The sequence below is a fragment of the Fundulus heteroclitus genome, chromosome 5, assembly GCF_011125445.2.
Source record: "Fundulus heteroclitus isolate FHET01 chromosome 5, MU-UCD_Fhet_4.1, whole genome shotgun sequence".
Lineage (NCBI taxonomy): Eukaryota > Metazoa > Chordata > Actinopteri > Cyprinodontiformes > Fundulidae > Fundulus > Fundulus heteroclitus.
Genome location: NC_046365.1, coordinates 8156570 through 8172771, shown reverse-complemented (window position 1 = coordinate 8172771; position 16202 = coordinate 8156570). Strand labels below are relative to the sequence as shown.

Sequence of the window (16202 nt, the reverse complement as noted above, 5' to 3'; positions counted from 1 at the left end):
GTACTATACAACATTGCCCTCGAGACTTGGGCCTCCTATTGCATGCATCGGGGCAGCGTAGCATGGAAGAGATCACACTGTGGCACCGCTGAGGCGTTCAGGAAGCTCAGGTTACTTTAATAACAGCCTTCAGCTCATCTTCATCATTAGCTATGCCCTTTCATCTTTCTCCTGATAATACTCGGTCAGGCCAGTTGAAGTCAGGTTAGTTTTCTGGCCAGACGAGCTCAGTCATACCATCTCTTCATTAAAACACGTTTTGGCTGTATGGGCAGGCGGCAGGTCCAGCTGTCATCTCCAAAAAGCTCATCAGCAGAGACAAGGATGATGAGCTGTAAAATTTTGTTGTGGAAATATGAGCTGAGTTGGACTTGATAAAAGAGAGAGCCAACACCAGCAGATATTATAGGTCATCACTGAACTATAGTAACGTCACACAGGACATCAACCAACAGTCTGCACCTTTCTTCTCTCCCTACGGACTTTTGGACCTGGTTTCCATATTAAATCCAACATTTCCTATCATCTGAATCAAACCCTTTAGGCCGCATGTGACATATATCCTTTTAAAGTGTGTAAAGTGGCTAAAACTGTGCCTCCCGTGGCAAATGTTTTTTTAAACCGTGTAGTAACAGCATCCTGTCACTACATGTCCCCTTTTTCACAACACATTTAAAACAACCTAGAAATGTTCAAAAAGAGAAAAAGTGATGCATAATGATGAGACTTTAAAGTGTAACTCACCCTAGTATTAACTTTTTTGCAGATAAACAGTTTAAATTGCACCTAATGTTGCTAATTTTATGTAACTGTGCTTTTTTTTTTTTTTTTACATTTTTGTGTGAAGTAGAATAAAATTATGAAATCAAAAGTGTAATCTATACAGGTGCAAGGGCACATTTAATGACTTCATGATGCCAAAGTGGCCCAATATAGAAGTGAGTTTGACAACCCTGCTTTAGACTAAGCAACAGGTCAGTCCTTCTTCTTCTTATCACAGGTAAGAGACTTCAGACCACGAGTATGTCTCAATTCAGGGGCTGCACCCTTCGAAGGACGTATTTGTAGGCCTATTAAGTCACAGCGCAGCGACGAAGGCAGTCCCAATTCAAAAATCCTTCTAAGACTCTTTCAAATGCGGCCAACAAATTGCAGCCGATTTGAAGTATGGGATTGGTGTATCCTTTACTGGTAATCCTATCCCATGATTCATTGCAGGTTGAACAGAACTTTTTTAACCGGGAACAGCAATGGTGGAGGGGAGAGAAAAGCTGTGAATAAATTTGGATTTATTATGTTTTCTGTGACATAAAAGCCACATTTAAAAAGTTTTTAGGCGAGAAGTAAGCCATGTAAAACTGAAATATCCTCTAGGTTTGTTGACTTATTGCTCGATTTTAAAAATGCTTGGACTGCAGCGGCTCACATTGTCGGCTTCCAGCTCACTACGACAAGAGAGAACGCCTCTCTCCTAGCTGATCACCCTCAGACTCACGTTAATTTGGTCCTTCGAAGGATGCAGCCCCTGAATTGGGACAGACCCCATGTCTCTGGTACATGGTGAGCCAACAGCAAGAAATTGCCACATTTGTAGGCCATGCCCTGGATGCTTCTACTTATTCATTCATTCACAGCAGTGAGCTGCACTGTATAGCCACAGCTGCCCTGGGGCAGACTGACCAGGCATGAATCAGTGCTTCAAGAGACGCACCACATAAATTAATGTAGTGTAAAGCACCGTGGGGCCATCAGGATTTGATAAAGCGTCGTTTACCATTTTTACAATTTATTAAACCCACAGAAACTCTTTTGAACTCAAGCCTTTGGTTATCCCTGTTGCTTGGGCACCTGTCATGATTTGGGTTTTATTTTTTGGACTGTCTGAACTTTACATTCTCACTCCACGCTCCTCAGTCACCTCCAAGCCATCACTCACCTTAATTAGTTCCACCTGCTGCTGCCACTAATCAGACTCACCTGGACCACCTGTCACTCTCCCTATCTATACCTGCCTCATTCAAACTCCCAGCACATCTTTGGGAGTATGGCCATTTTGACCCACACTCCTCACCAGTTGGTGGCGGTAATGCACACCGGAAAGTTGTTTGCCAACCGCCAATAAAATCAAGGAGAAGAAGAAGAAGAAGAAGAAACTACCAGCATGTCTCATCTTGTCTCACTGCCTGCATGTGGTTTTTCCCCAGTGTTTTGTCTCCTTGTTCTTCCTCACTAGTTGCCTTAACTGGTGCTTGTGTGCACTGCCTGGTTCAGATCGTTCCTGAGGATTCTGTGTCTCACTTTGCCCACAATGGGAACACATCACCTGCACCTGATCAAGTCTGTCCCGGCCAGCAGCATTCTGGTCAAGTCTGGTTCTGCCTGCAACTCCTGGTCAAGTCTGGTTCTGCCTGCAACGCCTGGTCAAGTCTGGTTCTGCCTGCAACGCCTGGTCAGCCTCCATCTGTCAGTTCTACCCTGGTCACCGTCTTCCTTTTTCAAATAAATATTTTAAACGTAGCATCTGTGTCTGGTTAGAATATCGGGTTCTCAGCGTACACATCATCATTACAGGCAGCGTTTTCTACCACCCACTTCTGCCATTCAACTTTCCTTTTAATGTGCACAGTAAATAAGTTCTTTAGAACTGACCTTATGTGTCTGTTGGACTACTATCAAGTCAGCAGTCTTCACAATTTGATTTAGGAGCCCACTTGAAGATTAGTTCATTGCCTACTAGCCCCCACGGTATCACCCTTGTGTTTGTTTACATATTGCCTGACTATCTGTCACGTCAGGCAGGTAGGTGCAAGCTGTAAATGAAGAGTGGAAGGTTAATTTTTCCCATTTAGCTCAGACTGACCAGAGTTGTGGACAAGGTGTGATTTTTTTTTTCTCTCTCCATTTACTTGTTTAGATATACTTGCATTTACATTGTAAATGAAATGTGACCCTGGGTCATTCTCGGTACAACAAATTTATTTGCCAAACTTTTTGCTAAAATTAAATTTTATAACAAATGTCAAACTATAAAAACTTTGTTTTGTAAGTTGGCATTTTGCACATGTCTTTTGAATCTAAAACTAATGTCAATAGTAAATTAGTTTTGTAATATATTAAGTTTCAAGTTTTTTACCGGCTATTCACTGAAGAAATTAAAGGCCCTAGTCTAGACGTTCTTCTTTTAATCTTGATTACAAAGAATACACCATAACTGAAGTATTCTTGGGGGGCCTCAGGCTGGCTGAATCTGCCAAGAAAGGCATAGCATTTTTGTATCGAGTCATTTTTCTATTGGTCTAATGCTACATTAAAAATTTCCAAGACACCAAACTCTGGGTTTTCATTAGCTGCGAGCTTAGATCATCAGTCATATTCAATAATGCAGCTCTGATAACTATAGACCTATAGCCCTAGCTAGTACACCGTCTAAAGTCTTTGAACTAATTCTTTTGCCAAAATTTGCAGAGATAGTTATGTCTACAGACAATCGATTTGGGTTCAAGTCCAAACATGGCACTGTATATATGTGTATATATGGCCTAAAAGAATTACTGAATAATTATAACAGCAAAAATTCTACGGTCTTTGTGGGTTTTTTAGACACCGCTAAGGCTTTTGATCGTGTAAATCATGGAAAACTATTTTTAAAATTGTGCCAAGCTGGTGTGCCCAAATATATAGTAAGATGTCTGTCCTAATCAAACTATGCAGGTCAAATGGGACAACTGTGTGTCTGCATTCTTTCGTGTCGGCAATGGAGTCAGACAAGGAAGCATTTTATCTCCTATGTTTAAATTTTATTTGAATGACCTTTCTAAGCGACTAAACTTGTGTAGAACTGGCTGCATTGTTGGTGATACTATTATTAATCATTTTATTTATACTGATGACCTAGTGGTTTTTAGTCCAAGTTCAGCTGGTCTTCAGAAGCTGCTTAATGTCTGCTCAGCATATGGTGAATTACTTGATGTCAAATTCAACCCATCAAAAAGTATCATCTTGATTTATTGCACAAAGGAGGACAAAAATAGTATATTTCCAAGTTTTAAACTGTCTGGGACGTTATTGAATTTCTCAAATGAAGTAAAATATCTTGGCCATGTGCTGACAGACCGTCTGGCTGATGATGACATTTACCGGGAGGTTCAAATGTTATATGCTCAGGCAAATATCCTTGTCCGTAAGTTTGGTTTCTGTTCTGATGAAGTGAAACTAAACTTGTTTAGGTCATATTGTACATCTGTACATACTGCACAGTTGTGGGGCAACTTTAAAAAAGACAGTCTTCAAAGATTGAAGGTGGGCTATAATGATGCATTAAGACTTTTGTTAAACAAACCCAAATGGACCACAGTGCTAGTGGACTGTTTGTATCTGCTCGCATCAGCACTTTACCGGCTGTTTTAACAAAGCTTTTGTATAAATTTATTTGTCGTTTAAACGAGTCCAATAATAGTATTATCCAACTGTTGACTAATGTTAAATATAGTGCAGTAAAATACTCATCTGTACTCTGGAGACATTGGTATGATTGCCTTTTGAAAGGCTAGGAGTCTTCTTTTTATTTTTTTATTGTACTTTTTATTCTTTTATTCGTTTTTGTAATTTGGACCTTGAGTCTGTAATAAAATCTATCTAATAAATTAGAATACCATTATAAAGTTCATTTATTTCAGAAACTCAATTTACTAGGTGAAATACGTTGTATATTAATTACACAAACTGTTTTAAAGCCTTTGTTTCAGTTATGATTATTTTTTTGCTAATAGAAAACTCTGATAGACACGTTTTTCACACCAGAATGGGCTGTTATTGTGAAGAGTTAAGAACAGGAAGTGTGTTTGTGGAAGGAAAAGGGTTTGAAAAATAATTTATTATTGCATTGTTAGTAGATGCCCTCGATTGATAAAGCATACCTATTTCGTTTCTTTTCTGTCAACTACCCCAATACCACATTTAACATTAGAATATTACATCAGACCAGTAAAATATTTTTTTTATGCAGAAATGCGGGCTTCATGAAAAGCATGTTTATTGTCTGGTTAAAGGTTGATATTATCAAAAAGCACTTAATCTGACAATTTATTGAATATGAATGTGTACGTATTGCTTTGTGTGTAATACACCTATGAGTTACACATTTTGAATTTAATGAAAGAAATAAGTGGATTTTCAATAATATTATATTTTTCTTTTCTTTTTTTTACATGACGCCACACAAAGTTCCCGCAAGTAAATCCACCCTGAAAAAACTCTAGGGAAGTTTAGGAAATTCTTCTCCATATAATAAAAATCGAATTAACAAATAAAGCTGTAAAGATTCCCTGCTATATCTGATGATGTGTATTCTGATATTAAAATAAAAATAAATGTCACTAATTTAGTACGCCTGGTTAAGCGCGGCACTTCCTCAATACCGATGAATCACGAAGCGCGCGCTTTCCGGTGGCGCGCGCAAAGGGGAACTGGGAAGGCGGAAGAGAGAGGACGTTGAACAAACTTGACAACTTCTGGCTGGCTGGCTAGGAACACGTTTAGCTACTATGTCAACAGCACAATTTGGGTTTCCTTTAATACATATGTAGTTAGTTGATCAAACGCCCTGACTGCATTCACTCACCGCTGTCTCTCAGCTCGCCACACGAGTCTTAGCCGACTAATGGACTCCAGCAGTTTCTAAACAGCCGCTGCACTTGCTCAGCGGTCCCGAAGCCCTCCACCTTCACAAAGCCATATTTAGCCTCCAAAAGTACCGCGGCATTCAGTGAACCGAAGAAACTGTGGCTTCGCGGGGGCTCGGGCCGTTCCTGCGTGTGGGAAAAGTTGTCCGCGCTATTGTAAAGAAAAAGCCAGCGGAGAGGCCTGCAGCCGAAGAGGCTGGCTGCCAGTGAGAGGAGCGCTGCTGCTGGCGAGGACGGACCGACTCACGCAACGTTAGAGCCAACATGTCGGCCCAGGCGCAGATGCGAGCGATGCTGGACCAGCTCATGGGGACGGCCAGAGATGGTAAGCGGGACTCGCCGCGTTTCAGAGCCCCGGGGAACAACCTGGAGGCGCTCGGCGGCTGACGTTAGCATTAGCCGCCGAAGCTACGCTGTCAGTGACGGCGAGGCGTGCTTCTCGCGCAGCCCGGCTAACATGAGGACAGCTAGCCGCTTAGCAACCTGTTGTAGTCCACTTTCTAGAGCCAGCTAAACACTCATTTAGACTTCAGCGACAAAGTGCATTTTAACTACGCCATATTGGACGCGCCGTTCTCTATAGTTATCACAACTCAAGTATTTTTTGAACTTTATTGGACTCCTCTTGTTGTTAACTTTAGGTGTCCTGTTTAGAGATAAGCAGCCACGACGAAATGACTGACGTTGTGATTAGATTTAAATTCCTAAAATCGCACCTTTTTTTATATATATGTGGCGCGGAATGTTTTATAAAAACGAGTTGACGAACAACCCACATCTTTAAAGGTGACGTCTGCTTTGCTTTCCCTCTGTTGCAGGAGACAGCATGAGGCAGAGGATCAAATTTACAGATGATCGAGTCTGTAAAAGCCACCTCTTGGATTCCTGTCCTCATGACATCCTATCAGGCACCGTAAGTATCATCAAGACAGGCAGATCTCCTGGGCCATCTAGAGATTATTAGGCCAGAGCAGAGTGGTCACGTTTAGCAGAGAGAAGCATGGGCTGGAACCCCTTTAAAATGCCCAATTTCCTGTCCACCACTCAGGATGACCTGCAGAGCACTGATAATCTGGGACGGTGCACCACAAAGCATTTTTCTTGACCCAAAATGAAGTTCCCGAGCTGTTGTAAACCATGCCAATCAGAGACAAAGAGTTGAGATGAATATTTTGCCATTTAACGGTCACAGTTACAAACTGGGAAGAGTAAACAGGAATTATGCGATTGAAGATGAACGGGGTGTCATAAAAAAAGAAGAGACGGGTTTATGTGATTCAACAGACCAGATCTCTGGCTGTTCGTCTCATTTTATGTCAGGTTAGCCTCTGTTGCAGTTGTTTTTTCCTTGAGGCAGAGTGTTTTATTGTAGGATATTTTTTTTTGACACCGCTATGCAGGTTTTTGGGTTGGATCAAGGTCTAAGCCTAGCAGTAGCACCGATACAGTTATGAGCTGGGTGTCTTATTTTCACATTCCGATCTGTCTCAAAATGATAATGTCTTAGCAAATATTATCTGTGCAAAAACATCTAGTTACTGTCAGGTTGGAGAATTCAGGCTGACTGCATTGTGTCCTACAGGCAAGATGCAAGTTTTTAACTAAAAGCTCATAGCTGGTAATAATCACTTGTAAATAAAAATACAGATTTGTAGTTTGCTGTTCTATTCCATTGTTTCCATTTTCTTTTAAAACAAAACATTAACCTGCCTTAATAACCGTTTACCACCCTTTCTTTCTCTGATATCCCTGCATGTGTCGCCATCCATTGTCTTCCTAAATGGAAGGAGAGCTTTTTGTGGCGTCATTGCAAACATTCTGGTAAAGTCATGGAAGCCATTTAAAACAATAAAGTAGAAAATCAACAGTTCCCACTGATGGCAAGGCCAACATAATGGCTGGCTGAAAAGTTCAGTCTGTATTTGCCGCTTTCCTAATATCTGTCACGATCTCTCTTGAGCTTGCCTCCTGGCCACTTTATACCAGTTTGTATACCTGTGTGCTGAAACCCTTTGCAAATCAGTATCTTAACTGAAAAGGTGACACATTTGCTCCTCATGTCAGTCAGACAGCTAATGGGTCTCTGCTCCCCAGTCTGTGGGGTTCTGGGTTCATGGCAAGCTGTAGGTTAATGATAACCAGATGAATGCTGAAAAATATTTAAACACCTCCATTTTTTTGTGCCTTACCTGTTAGACTGTTGCCAATTCTTACTATTTTCAGTAATATTAGTAAATTTCAGATTCTAAATAACATTTCTGGAACATTTCTGCCTTCTTGTCCCAGACTTGGTTAGAAACTATCTCCTCTACCTGTATGAATATATTTCTTCTTTTTTTTTTTATCATAGTCTGACCCAGTTGGGAAATGATGTAAAAAGTGTTCTTTTATCTTTTTTTTTATTCTTTAGAGAATGGACCTGGGAGAATGTGCCAAAGTACACGATTTGGCCCTTCGAGCAGATTATGAGATCGCCTCCAAGGAGAATGAGTACTTCTTTGAGCTCGATGTAAGTCTCCTAATTGCAGCCGCTCAGTTCTGACACATATTTCTACCAAGGCAAGTGGTTGTTTTCCCCAGCTTAGTTCTAGTTTACACGGTGCAGTAAAGGCTGCTGTTTTGTTCCTGTCTGCATTTCTTTAGAGCTGCAAAAAGGGAACTAAAATGTAAATTGTCTCTTGAAATTAGTGTATTTGTCCTTTGAGCAGGTAAATAAACATTATCTGACAATGATATGAATGAGTGTTTGAGATAATTAAATATAATGAACTTGAAATAAAATGGAGATAAATAATTTTATTATACAAGGTCAAATACTCATTTCTAGAAGGACAAGAAAGAAGACACTGTTCTTATTTTTGTATTTAAAAACATTGCTCTGTATTTATCATTTAGCCAATAATAAGAGTTGCTGTGGAGGGTCTACAGAGAGTCAGGAGCCGGCGGGTCCAGACCCCTGAATAAGGACAAGTCGGGGGTTTAGGCCGTTTGCGTAAAACAGAAAAATCTCTAACATATACTCACGTAGTTCTTAGGTCTGTCTCCTAGAAGCTGCATTTAAAAGTGAGAGGACCCTCGCTAAAAGGAACTTCTTATTTTTCTGCTGCTGGAGAGGTATCTGTGAAAAATATAGAACAAAGTAACTTTGATTAAAATGACAGTTTTAAACTTTGATTTGACCGTTTTTCTAGACCAAATTCTTTTGCCCAACACATTTAGTCTCACTGAGCTCCTTTTCAACATTTTATTCAATTTAAATAAACTCCAGTCCTCAAGTTCTGGTGTTCTGCCACCTTTAGACGTGTCCCTGGTCCAACACTCCTTCATCCAATGTCTGAATGAGCTCCTCGGCCTACAGTCAAGTTCTCCAGAGTTCTGTTAATGAACGGATCATTTGACTCAGGTGTGTTGAAGCAGAGACGCGTATTTAAGTTGCAGGACGGCGAACCTTGACGACTGAAGTTAAAGACCCCTGGTTTAAGTTAAACATGAAGTGAAATACTGTTTAAAATGTTATTTTTTCCACTAAGAATCTGTTGCTCCCTGATATCTAATCGGATCAGTCTCATCGTCGGTGCATAACTCAAAAGCATCAAACGTCAGCGTTTCAGGGCCCAAAATGTTCAGTTAAAAACTGGCCTTGGGTGTTACGTTAAATTTCACTAGTTATCATTGTTGAAACACAGAAGTTACATAATCCTGCTCTGTCGTTTATTTTGTGTACTTCTGGTTCTCTAATGGAATAATTTTCTGAGTAATCACAGTGAGAAAGGCTTTTTTCTTTCTTTCTTTTTCTAGTTCAGCCTTTCTGGCTGTTAATATCAAGTGACTGCTTCCCTAAATTGAACTTCTCATTGCTTTTTGCTGCTTTGCCTTTTCTCCTCCACCCATTATGGTCCTTCAGATGACCTAAAGTAGTCCAGCAGGCTGCTTAGATCCAAACACTACCAGCAACAGGTTAAACAGTTTGGCTTTCAAAGAAAACATTTTACGTCCTTAAGAAGGCTGAAACATGCTGTTCCTGAACGGTTCCAGGCTGCAGAACACCTTCAGTCTTTCATCGCTGACTGCGATCGCCGAACTGAGGTAGCCAAGAAGAGACTGGCGGAGACTCAGGATGAGATCAGCGCCGAAGTGGCCGCAAAGGTGACAGACGTTCAGTTTGGTTGAACTAAAGCGCTCCAAAGGAAAGCAGCGACTGTAAATAACCCAGTTTCTTTCTTTCTTGCATCTTTTTGTCTCTGTCCTCCCTGCCCCGAAAAGGCCGAGCGAGTCCACGAGTTAAACGAAGAGATCGGGAAGCTTCTGGCAAAAGCTGAGCAGCTGGGGGGCGAAGGGAACGTAGATGAGGCCCAGCAGGTGCTGGAGAAGGTGGAGAAAACCCGAGCCATGAAGAAAGAAGCAGAGGTCAGAAATGTTGTCCTTCTCCTGCTTTGTGAGGCTCCTCAGGTTTTAGATGAGGCTGCGTTACAAACGCGACGTTTAACATCCGACTTTTAGCTAAACTGCCTTCAGAATGAAATAACGGAATAACTGTTCACTTCAACGCCTTCCTCTTTCCTAAACATATTTTGGTTTGTTTGGTTATAAAGGATGTTTACAGAAACTCAATGCCAGCTTCCAGCTTTCAGCAGCAGAAACTTCGAGTGTGTGAGGTGTGTTCAGCTTACTTGGGTCTCCACGACAACGACCGTCGCCTGGCGGACCACTTCGGAGGCAAACTTCACCTTGGTTTCATTGAAATCCGCGAGAAGCTTGAAAAGCTGAGGGTAAGGATGCCATTAGTGTGACGTCTGCCACTGATACCTGCAGTCATTGATGCATTATGATTAAATTTGGACTTTGGACTTCCGTAGGCCATAGCTCGGCTAACTTTTACTTTCTCATCCAGAAAGCTGTAGTAGAAAAACAGGAAAAGATGCGCATGAGAAGACGAGAGGACCGTGAAAAGGAGGATGAAAGAGAGCGACAGTGGGAGATGGAGCAGGAAAGAGAGAGGGAGAAGCAACGAGAGTGGGAGAGGGAACGACAAAGGGAGCGGAGAAGGTGAGAATTAAGCCGCACCGTGAAATGCTTCATTCATTCTTTCATTCACAGATGTGATGGATAATTTCTGTCATTTTCTCAGATCCAGATCCAGAAGCGGAGACCGATACAGGTATTCTTCAGTCACTTTTTTTTTTTTTTTTGTATTTTAGGATTTGCTCTTTTATGGAGAAATTGCCAGAAGATATAAAATGTGATGAGATTAATTAATTTTAACCCGTATTTGCCTTCCTCATTAAAGCACCCACAAAGCTCTTACAATCTGCAACACAATGCTGCTGTCCCTACATCCTGTGTTTACCACTACAATACCGTTTTCCCCCCCCCAATGATTAAACCAGGGACGGAGGAAGTTCATCATCCCATCGTTCAAGACACCACCGCTCCTCTCGACCCAGAGAAGACGGACCCAACCGGGATAGAGAGCGAGACAGGAAGCATCGACACAAGGAGAGACATCGCTCACGCTCCCACTCTCACAGGCACAAAAAGAAGAGGTGTAGATATTATTTCTCATTTCTCTTCATCCCTATTGGAGTAGAATGATACACTTCAACATGTTTTATCAGGCCAATTAACTAACAAGGCAAAATGTCTTATCTTTGGGCTAAATCACCATAAACGATATAAATCACGATGTGTTAAAGATCATCAGTTGCACATAAAAGCTTTTCACGAATTACAATACTGCCACAGGATGTCTTTCTGTCAACACTGGACTTCTTAACAAATGAGATCCCAGCAACCAAAAGTTACCCCAAGCAAGAATCTACAGGACAAAATAAAAGTGAAATTAAAACGGTGCTGTTTTGTGCTTAAGACATAAATTGTAAAATAAAACTTGACAACCTCAAGTTACAAAAACAAAAGTGGAGATAGAAATGACTGAGCAGGAACGGCACTACTAGGTAGCGGAGCATCTCAAAACCATTCCCGTCTTCATGTGCTGTGAATTTTAAGTAAACCACAAAAAGTTAGAGTGGAAAACGGCTCCAGGTTGGCTGCAAAATCCCTGAACAAGAACAGTCGCATTAAAACTCAGTGAGTTAGATGCAGCAGTTTAATATTCCTGTGACTGTTTGCCCTCGATCACAATGTTTTTAACTTTTTTTACCCACCATGTGGGGAAAACTCGTGATGCATCTCGTATAGAGTTGAAATCTACCAACTTCTGGCCTCTCTCCTCTGACATCACTTCCTGTCATAAACACGCAAAGAGATAACTATGTATTCATACCTTTGAACTTACATTGTTGTGCTGCAACCGTAAACTAGTGTCTTTTTAAAGGAATTTAATGTGATTAACACAAAATGGCACATAACAGGGAAGTAGAATTAAAATGATGCGCTTATTTAAAAACATTGAGAGCTCCAAAAGAAGTTCTGTTTGCAGTTTGCATCGTAAAATCAGAAGAAGCAGCACTGCTCGGTTGAACCAGAAGATAAACACCATCTTCATTCTAAAGCATGGTGTTGGTATGTATGCATGTAAGCTTTATTTATCTGGGTAGATCTTAAGAAAAAAACATGTTTCAAGAGAAACTTGGCCAAGAATGGCAGCAGCACACCGACAACTCCACATAAAGCATCACACTGTGGCAATGCTTTTCTTCAGAAGGGGCGGCAAAGACGGAGGGAGCTAGATACAGAGCAATTATTGGGGAAAAAAATCTGCTAGAGTTGTGTCCATAGTCAGTCCTCCGGCTCCAGTTTCCTCTCTGGTTCAACATGCCTGACTGGAATGAATAGTTCAACATGTAGAGGAGGTAACCAGCCGTTTGAATGAGATGTGTCGCAGCAAGAAGAAATCTAAAAGCAGCGGGACAACAGCGGTAAACATACAACCAGAGCTAAAAGGGTTTGGATCAAAGCAAATTAATTTGTTAGGATGACCCAGTTAAGGTACAGACCTTAACACACTTGGAATATGTGGTAAGTCTCCAGACCTGGTCATCACACACCCTTCACCACTGAATCTGCGTGAGCTGCAGCTATTTGGCAAAACCTTCATCAACCTGCGGTTTTAAAGGAAGTGAAAGTAATTGTCTAAGGCGCTGAACACCAAAGTAAGACACACCTGTTAAAATTTTATTGAACAGAAATCTTCCTAATTGTGTTGCTCTTTCACATAAAATCCCCATAAATACATTGATGTGCAAAGCCGGCGGAGATAAACCCCTAAAGACTTTCAACTGTAGTTGGAACAGAAGTATTGACTCAGGGCAGCTTTACAAATTTTTCAGAGGGATCATTGCTTCTCCTTTCAAAAATGATATATGTATGTATTTTTTTCCCTCAGATCTTCCAGAGAAGGATCATCGCACACGCGTGACAGAGAGCCCTCCCCGTCCCAGGAGAAATGGCGAGAGCGTGCCGGGGAGGGATGGCGTAACGACAAAGCGGAGGGCGCAGACGTGGAGGACAGGGAGCGCTCTGCGTCTCCAGACCTGGCCAGAGGACGGGAAAGGGAGAGGTCCCTGTCGTACGAGCGCGACCGGCGCTCCAGCTCCGAGGAACGGGAGTCTGGCGAGATCTGAACAGTTACCGCTTTTGGGTTTGGATGTGGAGTACAAAGGAGGAAGGGAAGATGAGCATGCTGGTGCCAGTGCATTTGATTTGACTATGCATGTTCAAAGTGGGACACGTGCTTGTGGCTGGTGGGCATCGAGGAAACATGCAGACCGACTTTTAACAGACTGTATTAGGGGGGGACTTGGAAGAGCTGTACAGTCATTATTTTGTTTCTCATCTTGCTGACCTGACAGTTAATTTACACAGGGGACAAGGGAAGGGAGGCTTGGCTTCGTTTCGGTTTTACTGAAGTGCTGTTCTTTTCCCTTTTTACAGCCGAGTTAGATCATTATGGTTTTGTAGCTCTTGACTACTCTCACATTAATACTACAGATGACAAGGTTCTTCTAACAATGTTCTCTTTGTTACCTTCTAGACAATAGTCTTATTGAAATCTTGGACACAAGCCTTAGGGGGCGCCGAACAACGTGTCCCCTTGGGATAAAAGGCCATATTTAGATGACTAAAAGAAACCATCTAAATATTTTTAAACATTCAGTTTACAGAATGATGGTCGGTGCACATTTACACACCAGATGCTGTAAAGTAGGATGGACTTGATACGGGAGTTTTGTCGGACGGGTCCAACTTGCCATACCACCGCCACAAGTAAATAAAACGTTCTGCTTTTGTTCAAATACGTGTGATGTAGTTTTTTGTTTTGTTTTTTTGTTGTTTTTTTTACACAACCTGAATAAACGTGGAGCCCATATCTACTCCTACTTTCCCACTACGGTATGTTATGCAATAAGTAGTAAGCCTGTAAATCTTTCATTTACCTCAAAAGTTGTCAGCGCTAAGATAGTTTGAGGTGTGTACATTCACACCAACGCGAATGTGGTGACAGTCACCTCTTTTTGCTTGCTGTCGCTCGCCTGACATGTCGCCTGCCTTTTGCATTGCAGGCGACAGCGATTGCACAGCGGCTGACAAGTCCGCATAAAAATGGCGGTATCTAGTGACGCTTTCACCTAACTGCTACTCCAGCCTCCTCACTCACTCTTCTCCAGGCTTGCTCCTTTCTGCACTTGTCTGGATAGCAGTTATTGGTTGAGTCATAGAACTCAGACCGCCTCTACCAGCTTGTCTTCCATGTTGAACGAAAACGGCTTCGTCTCCGCCGCCGTCCTTCACCCCACGTCCAGTTCCTGATTAGTTGTGGCGCGACAAGACAAAAGTTCATTTTTCAACTCCAGCAACTGTCGCTTTGCATCAGCCGCAAGTGTCATGTCGCTCTGGCTTTGCTTTAATTTGCAAAGTTGCACCTTTTCATTGCTAGAAAACCATCTGTTGCCTCGCTTTTCGTCACATTGTATTTCCGTTACGGGTTTTGTATTAGTGTTGACACCTCTGGGCCACCGTACATTGCTCCTGTGTTGCACTTGTACTTAGAGATATTGTAAAAGTCTGTTGCTCGGGCTGCCACATTTGCGTTCGGTGGGAATGCACCTTTAGAATGCAGAATACACGATCTACAAGGTAATAATTTCAATTCTAAAAGGGAGATGTGTAGATTGATTACACACAACAATGGATTGAAATGTTTATTTTTGTTCATTTTGATGTCTGAGCATCCTAGAATATTGCATTAGAGCAACACAATAAGATTTTAATAAGGTAATGTCATGGCCTTTGTAGCCATGGAGTAGACTCCTGACTGCAGAGGCGTCCAGCAGACAGCCCCTTATACCGTGCAGAAGCAGGGGAAGAAACTAAAGGTCATTGCTAACGAAGCTCTTCAAAGTGATGTGCCCAAGCTTATTGAGCGAAATCCGAATGGAGAAAAGACAACGGGGACAACCACAATCTTGGGAAAGCCTCTGCGCAAAATCTGTTCAACAGTTTGGGGGAGATTCTTAAGGTGCCAACTGCAACTTGAGTCGGGACTAAAAGAGCCGCTACAAAGACACATTCAGGACTTTGTAAATTCTTATATATATTAATTTATAAAGCACTTCTCTAGTTATACCCACCACTCAGAGCGCTTTACACCACAGCCACTTTCACCTGATCATGCTCACTGATTAACTGAAATAATCTTAAATCTATCAGTTTGAGTAATGGCTACATAGATCTTGCCTTTTGTATTCAAATTAGGTTTTTGAAGATATTCTAATTTAATATGCATCTCGGCATACAATGGAAAACATATTTCTTATCTTACATAAAATTGAAAAAGGGCTCTTTGTAAAGAACAGACCTTTGTCGGTTCTAGGGGTTTATGTGTTAAATGTTTATTTGATCTGATCTTCACCAGGTTTTAAAATTGTTGAAATTGAACTGGAAGTGTGCACAACCATGCACATTACATTCCACCAGATCAATAGTTGTTAAATGATCAAACAGTCCGTACAAGTACAATCCAAGAGGGATATGTACACGTGAAATGGGTGTTATGTCTTTGTACCGTGACTTTTCAGAAGTAAGGTGCTGAATTGATTTGCATTTGGTAATATAGTAATTAAGTATGCCTGTGCAAATTCTCAGTTATCTGGGTCATCACAACAGCAAACAGGCTTAACTCAGAGGCAATTGGACTTTCACTGCCTCTGATTTAAGCATGTTTGCTGTATTAATTTAGTAAATATTCAAACAGTTACCTTTATATGTCCAGAAAAGTACTATACAAGCCTGAGTAAAAATATTTGAAATTATTTTTCTGTAAGGATGTTCACCCGTTGTTTTACTTTGGATGAAATAGAAAAATCATATCAATTTCACAAAACCATACGTTTACTAGTACAAAGCACTTTTGTGTTTTATTAAAATTTTTGTTGATATTTTGTTAATTTGCTCCAAACTAAATCTTGTGCCTGTCCTGTCAGGATGTTGGAACTGTTGGCTTGCAGTTCACGCTTGCGACCTCTAGATGGCGCGTAGCAACCATGAGACAGACGTCATGAC

At 41.4% G+C, this 16202-nt stretch overlaps 1 protein-coding gene across 1 annotated transcript; it reads left to right on the top strand.

Annotated features, from left to right (window-relative positions):
- The first annotated feature begins 5441 nt into the window (after positions 1–5441).
- On the top strand, positions 5442–13936 carry zgc:158803 (LUC7 domain-containing protein). Its single transcript, XM_012850505.3, has 10 exons — positions 5442–6006; positions 6500–6594; positions 8092–8190; positions 9717–9827; positions 9945–10088; positions 10274–10450; positions 10573–10727; positions 10810–10839; positions 11069–11224; positions 13027–13936. The coding sequence occupies exons 1-10, from the start codon at positions 5946–5948 to the stop codon at positions 13262–13264; spliced, it is 1266 nt and encodes a 421-aa protein (XP_012705959.1). The 5' UTR covers positions 5442–5945; the 3' UTR covers positions 13265–13936.
- Positions 13937–16202: the final 2266 nt, after the last annotated feature.

Bases quoted from the DNA above. Each gene is read 5' to 3' on its own strand.
- zgc:158803 (XM_012850505.3), top strand. From the start codon at position 5,946: ATGTCGGCCCAGGCGCAGATGCGAGCGATGCTGGACCAGCTCATGGGG. The intron at 6,007-6,499 runs GTAAGCGGGACT...CCTCTGTTGCAG, and splicing joins CATGGGGACGGCCAGAGATG to GAGACAGCATGAGGCAGAGG. The intron at 10,089-10,273 runs GTCAGAAATGTT...TTGGTTATAAAG, and splicing joins CCATGAAGAAAGAAGCAGAG to GATGTTTACAGAAACTCAAT.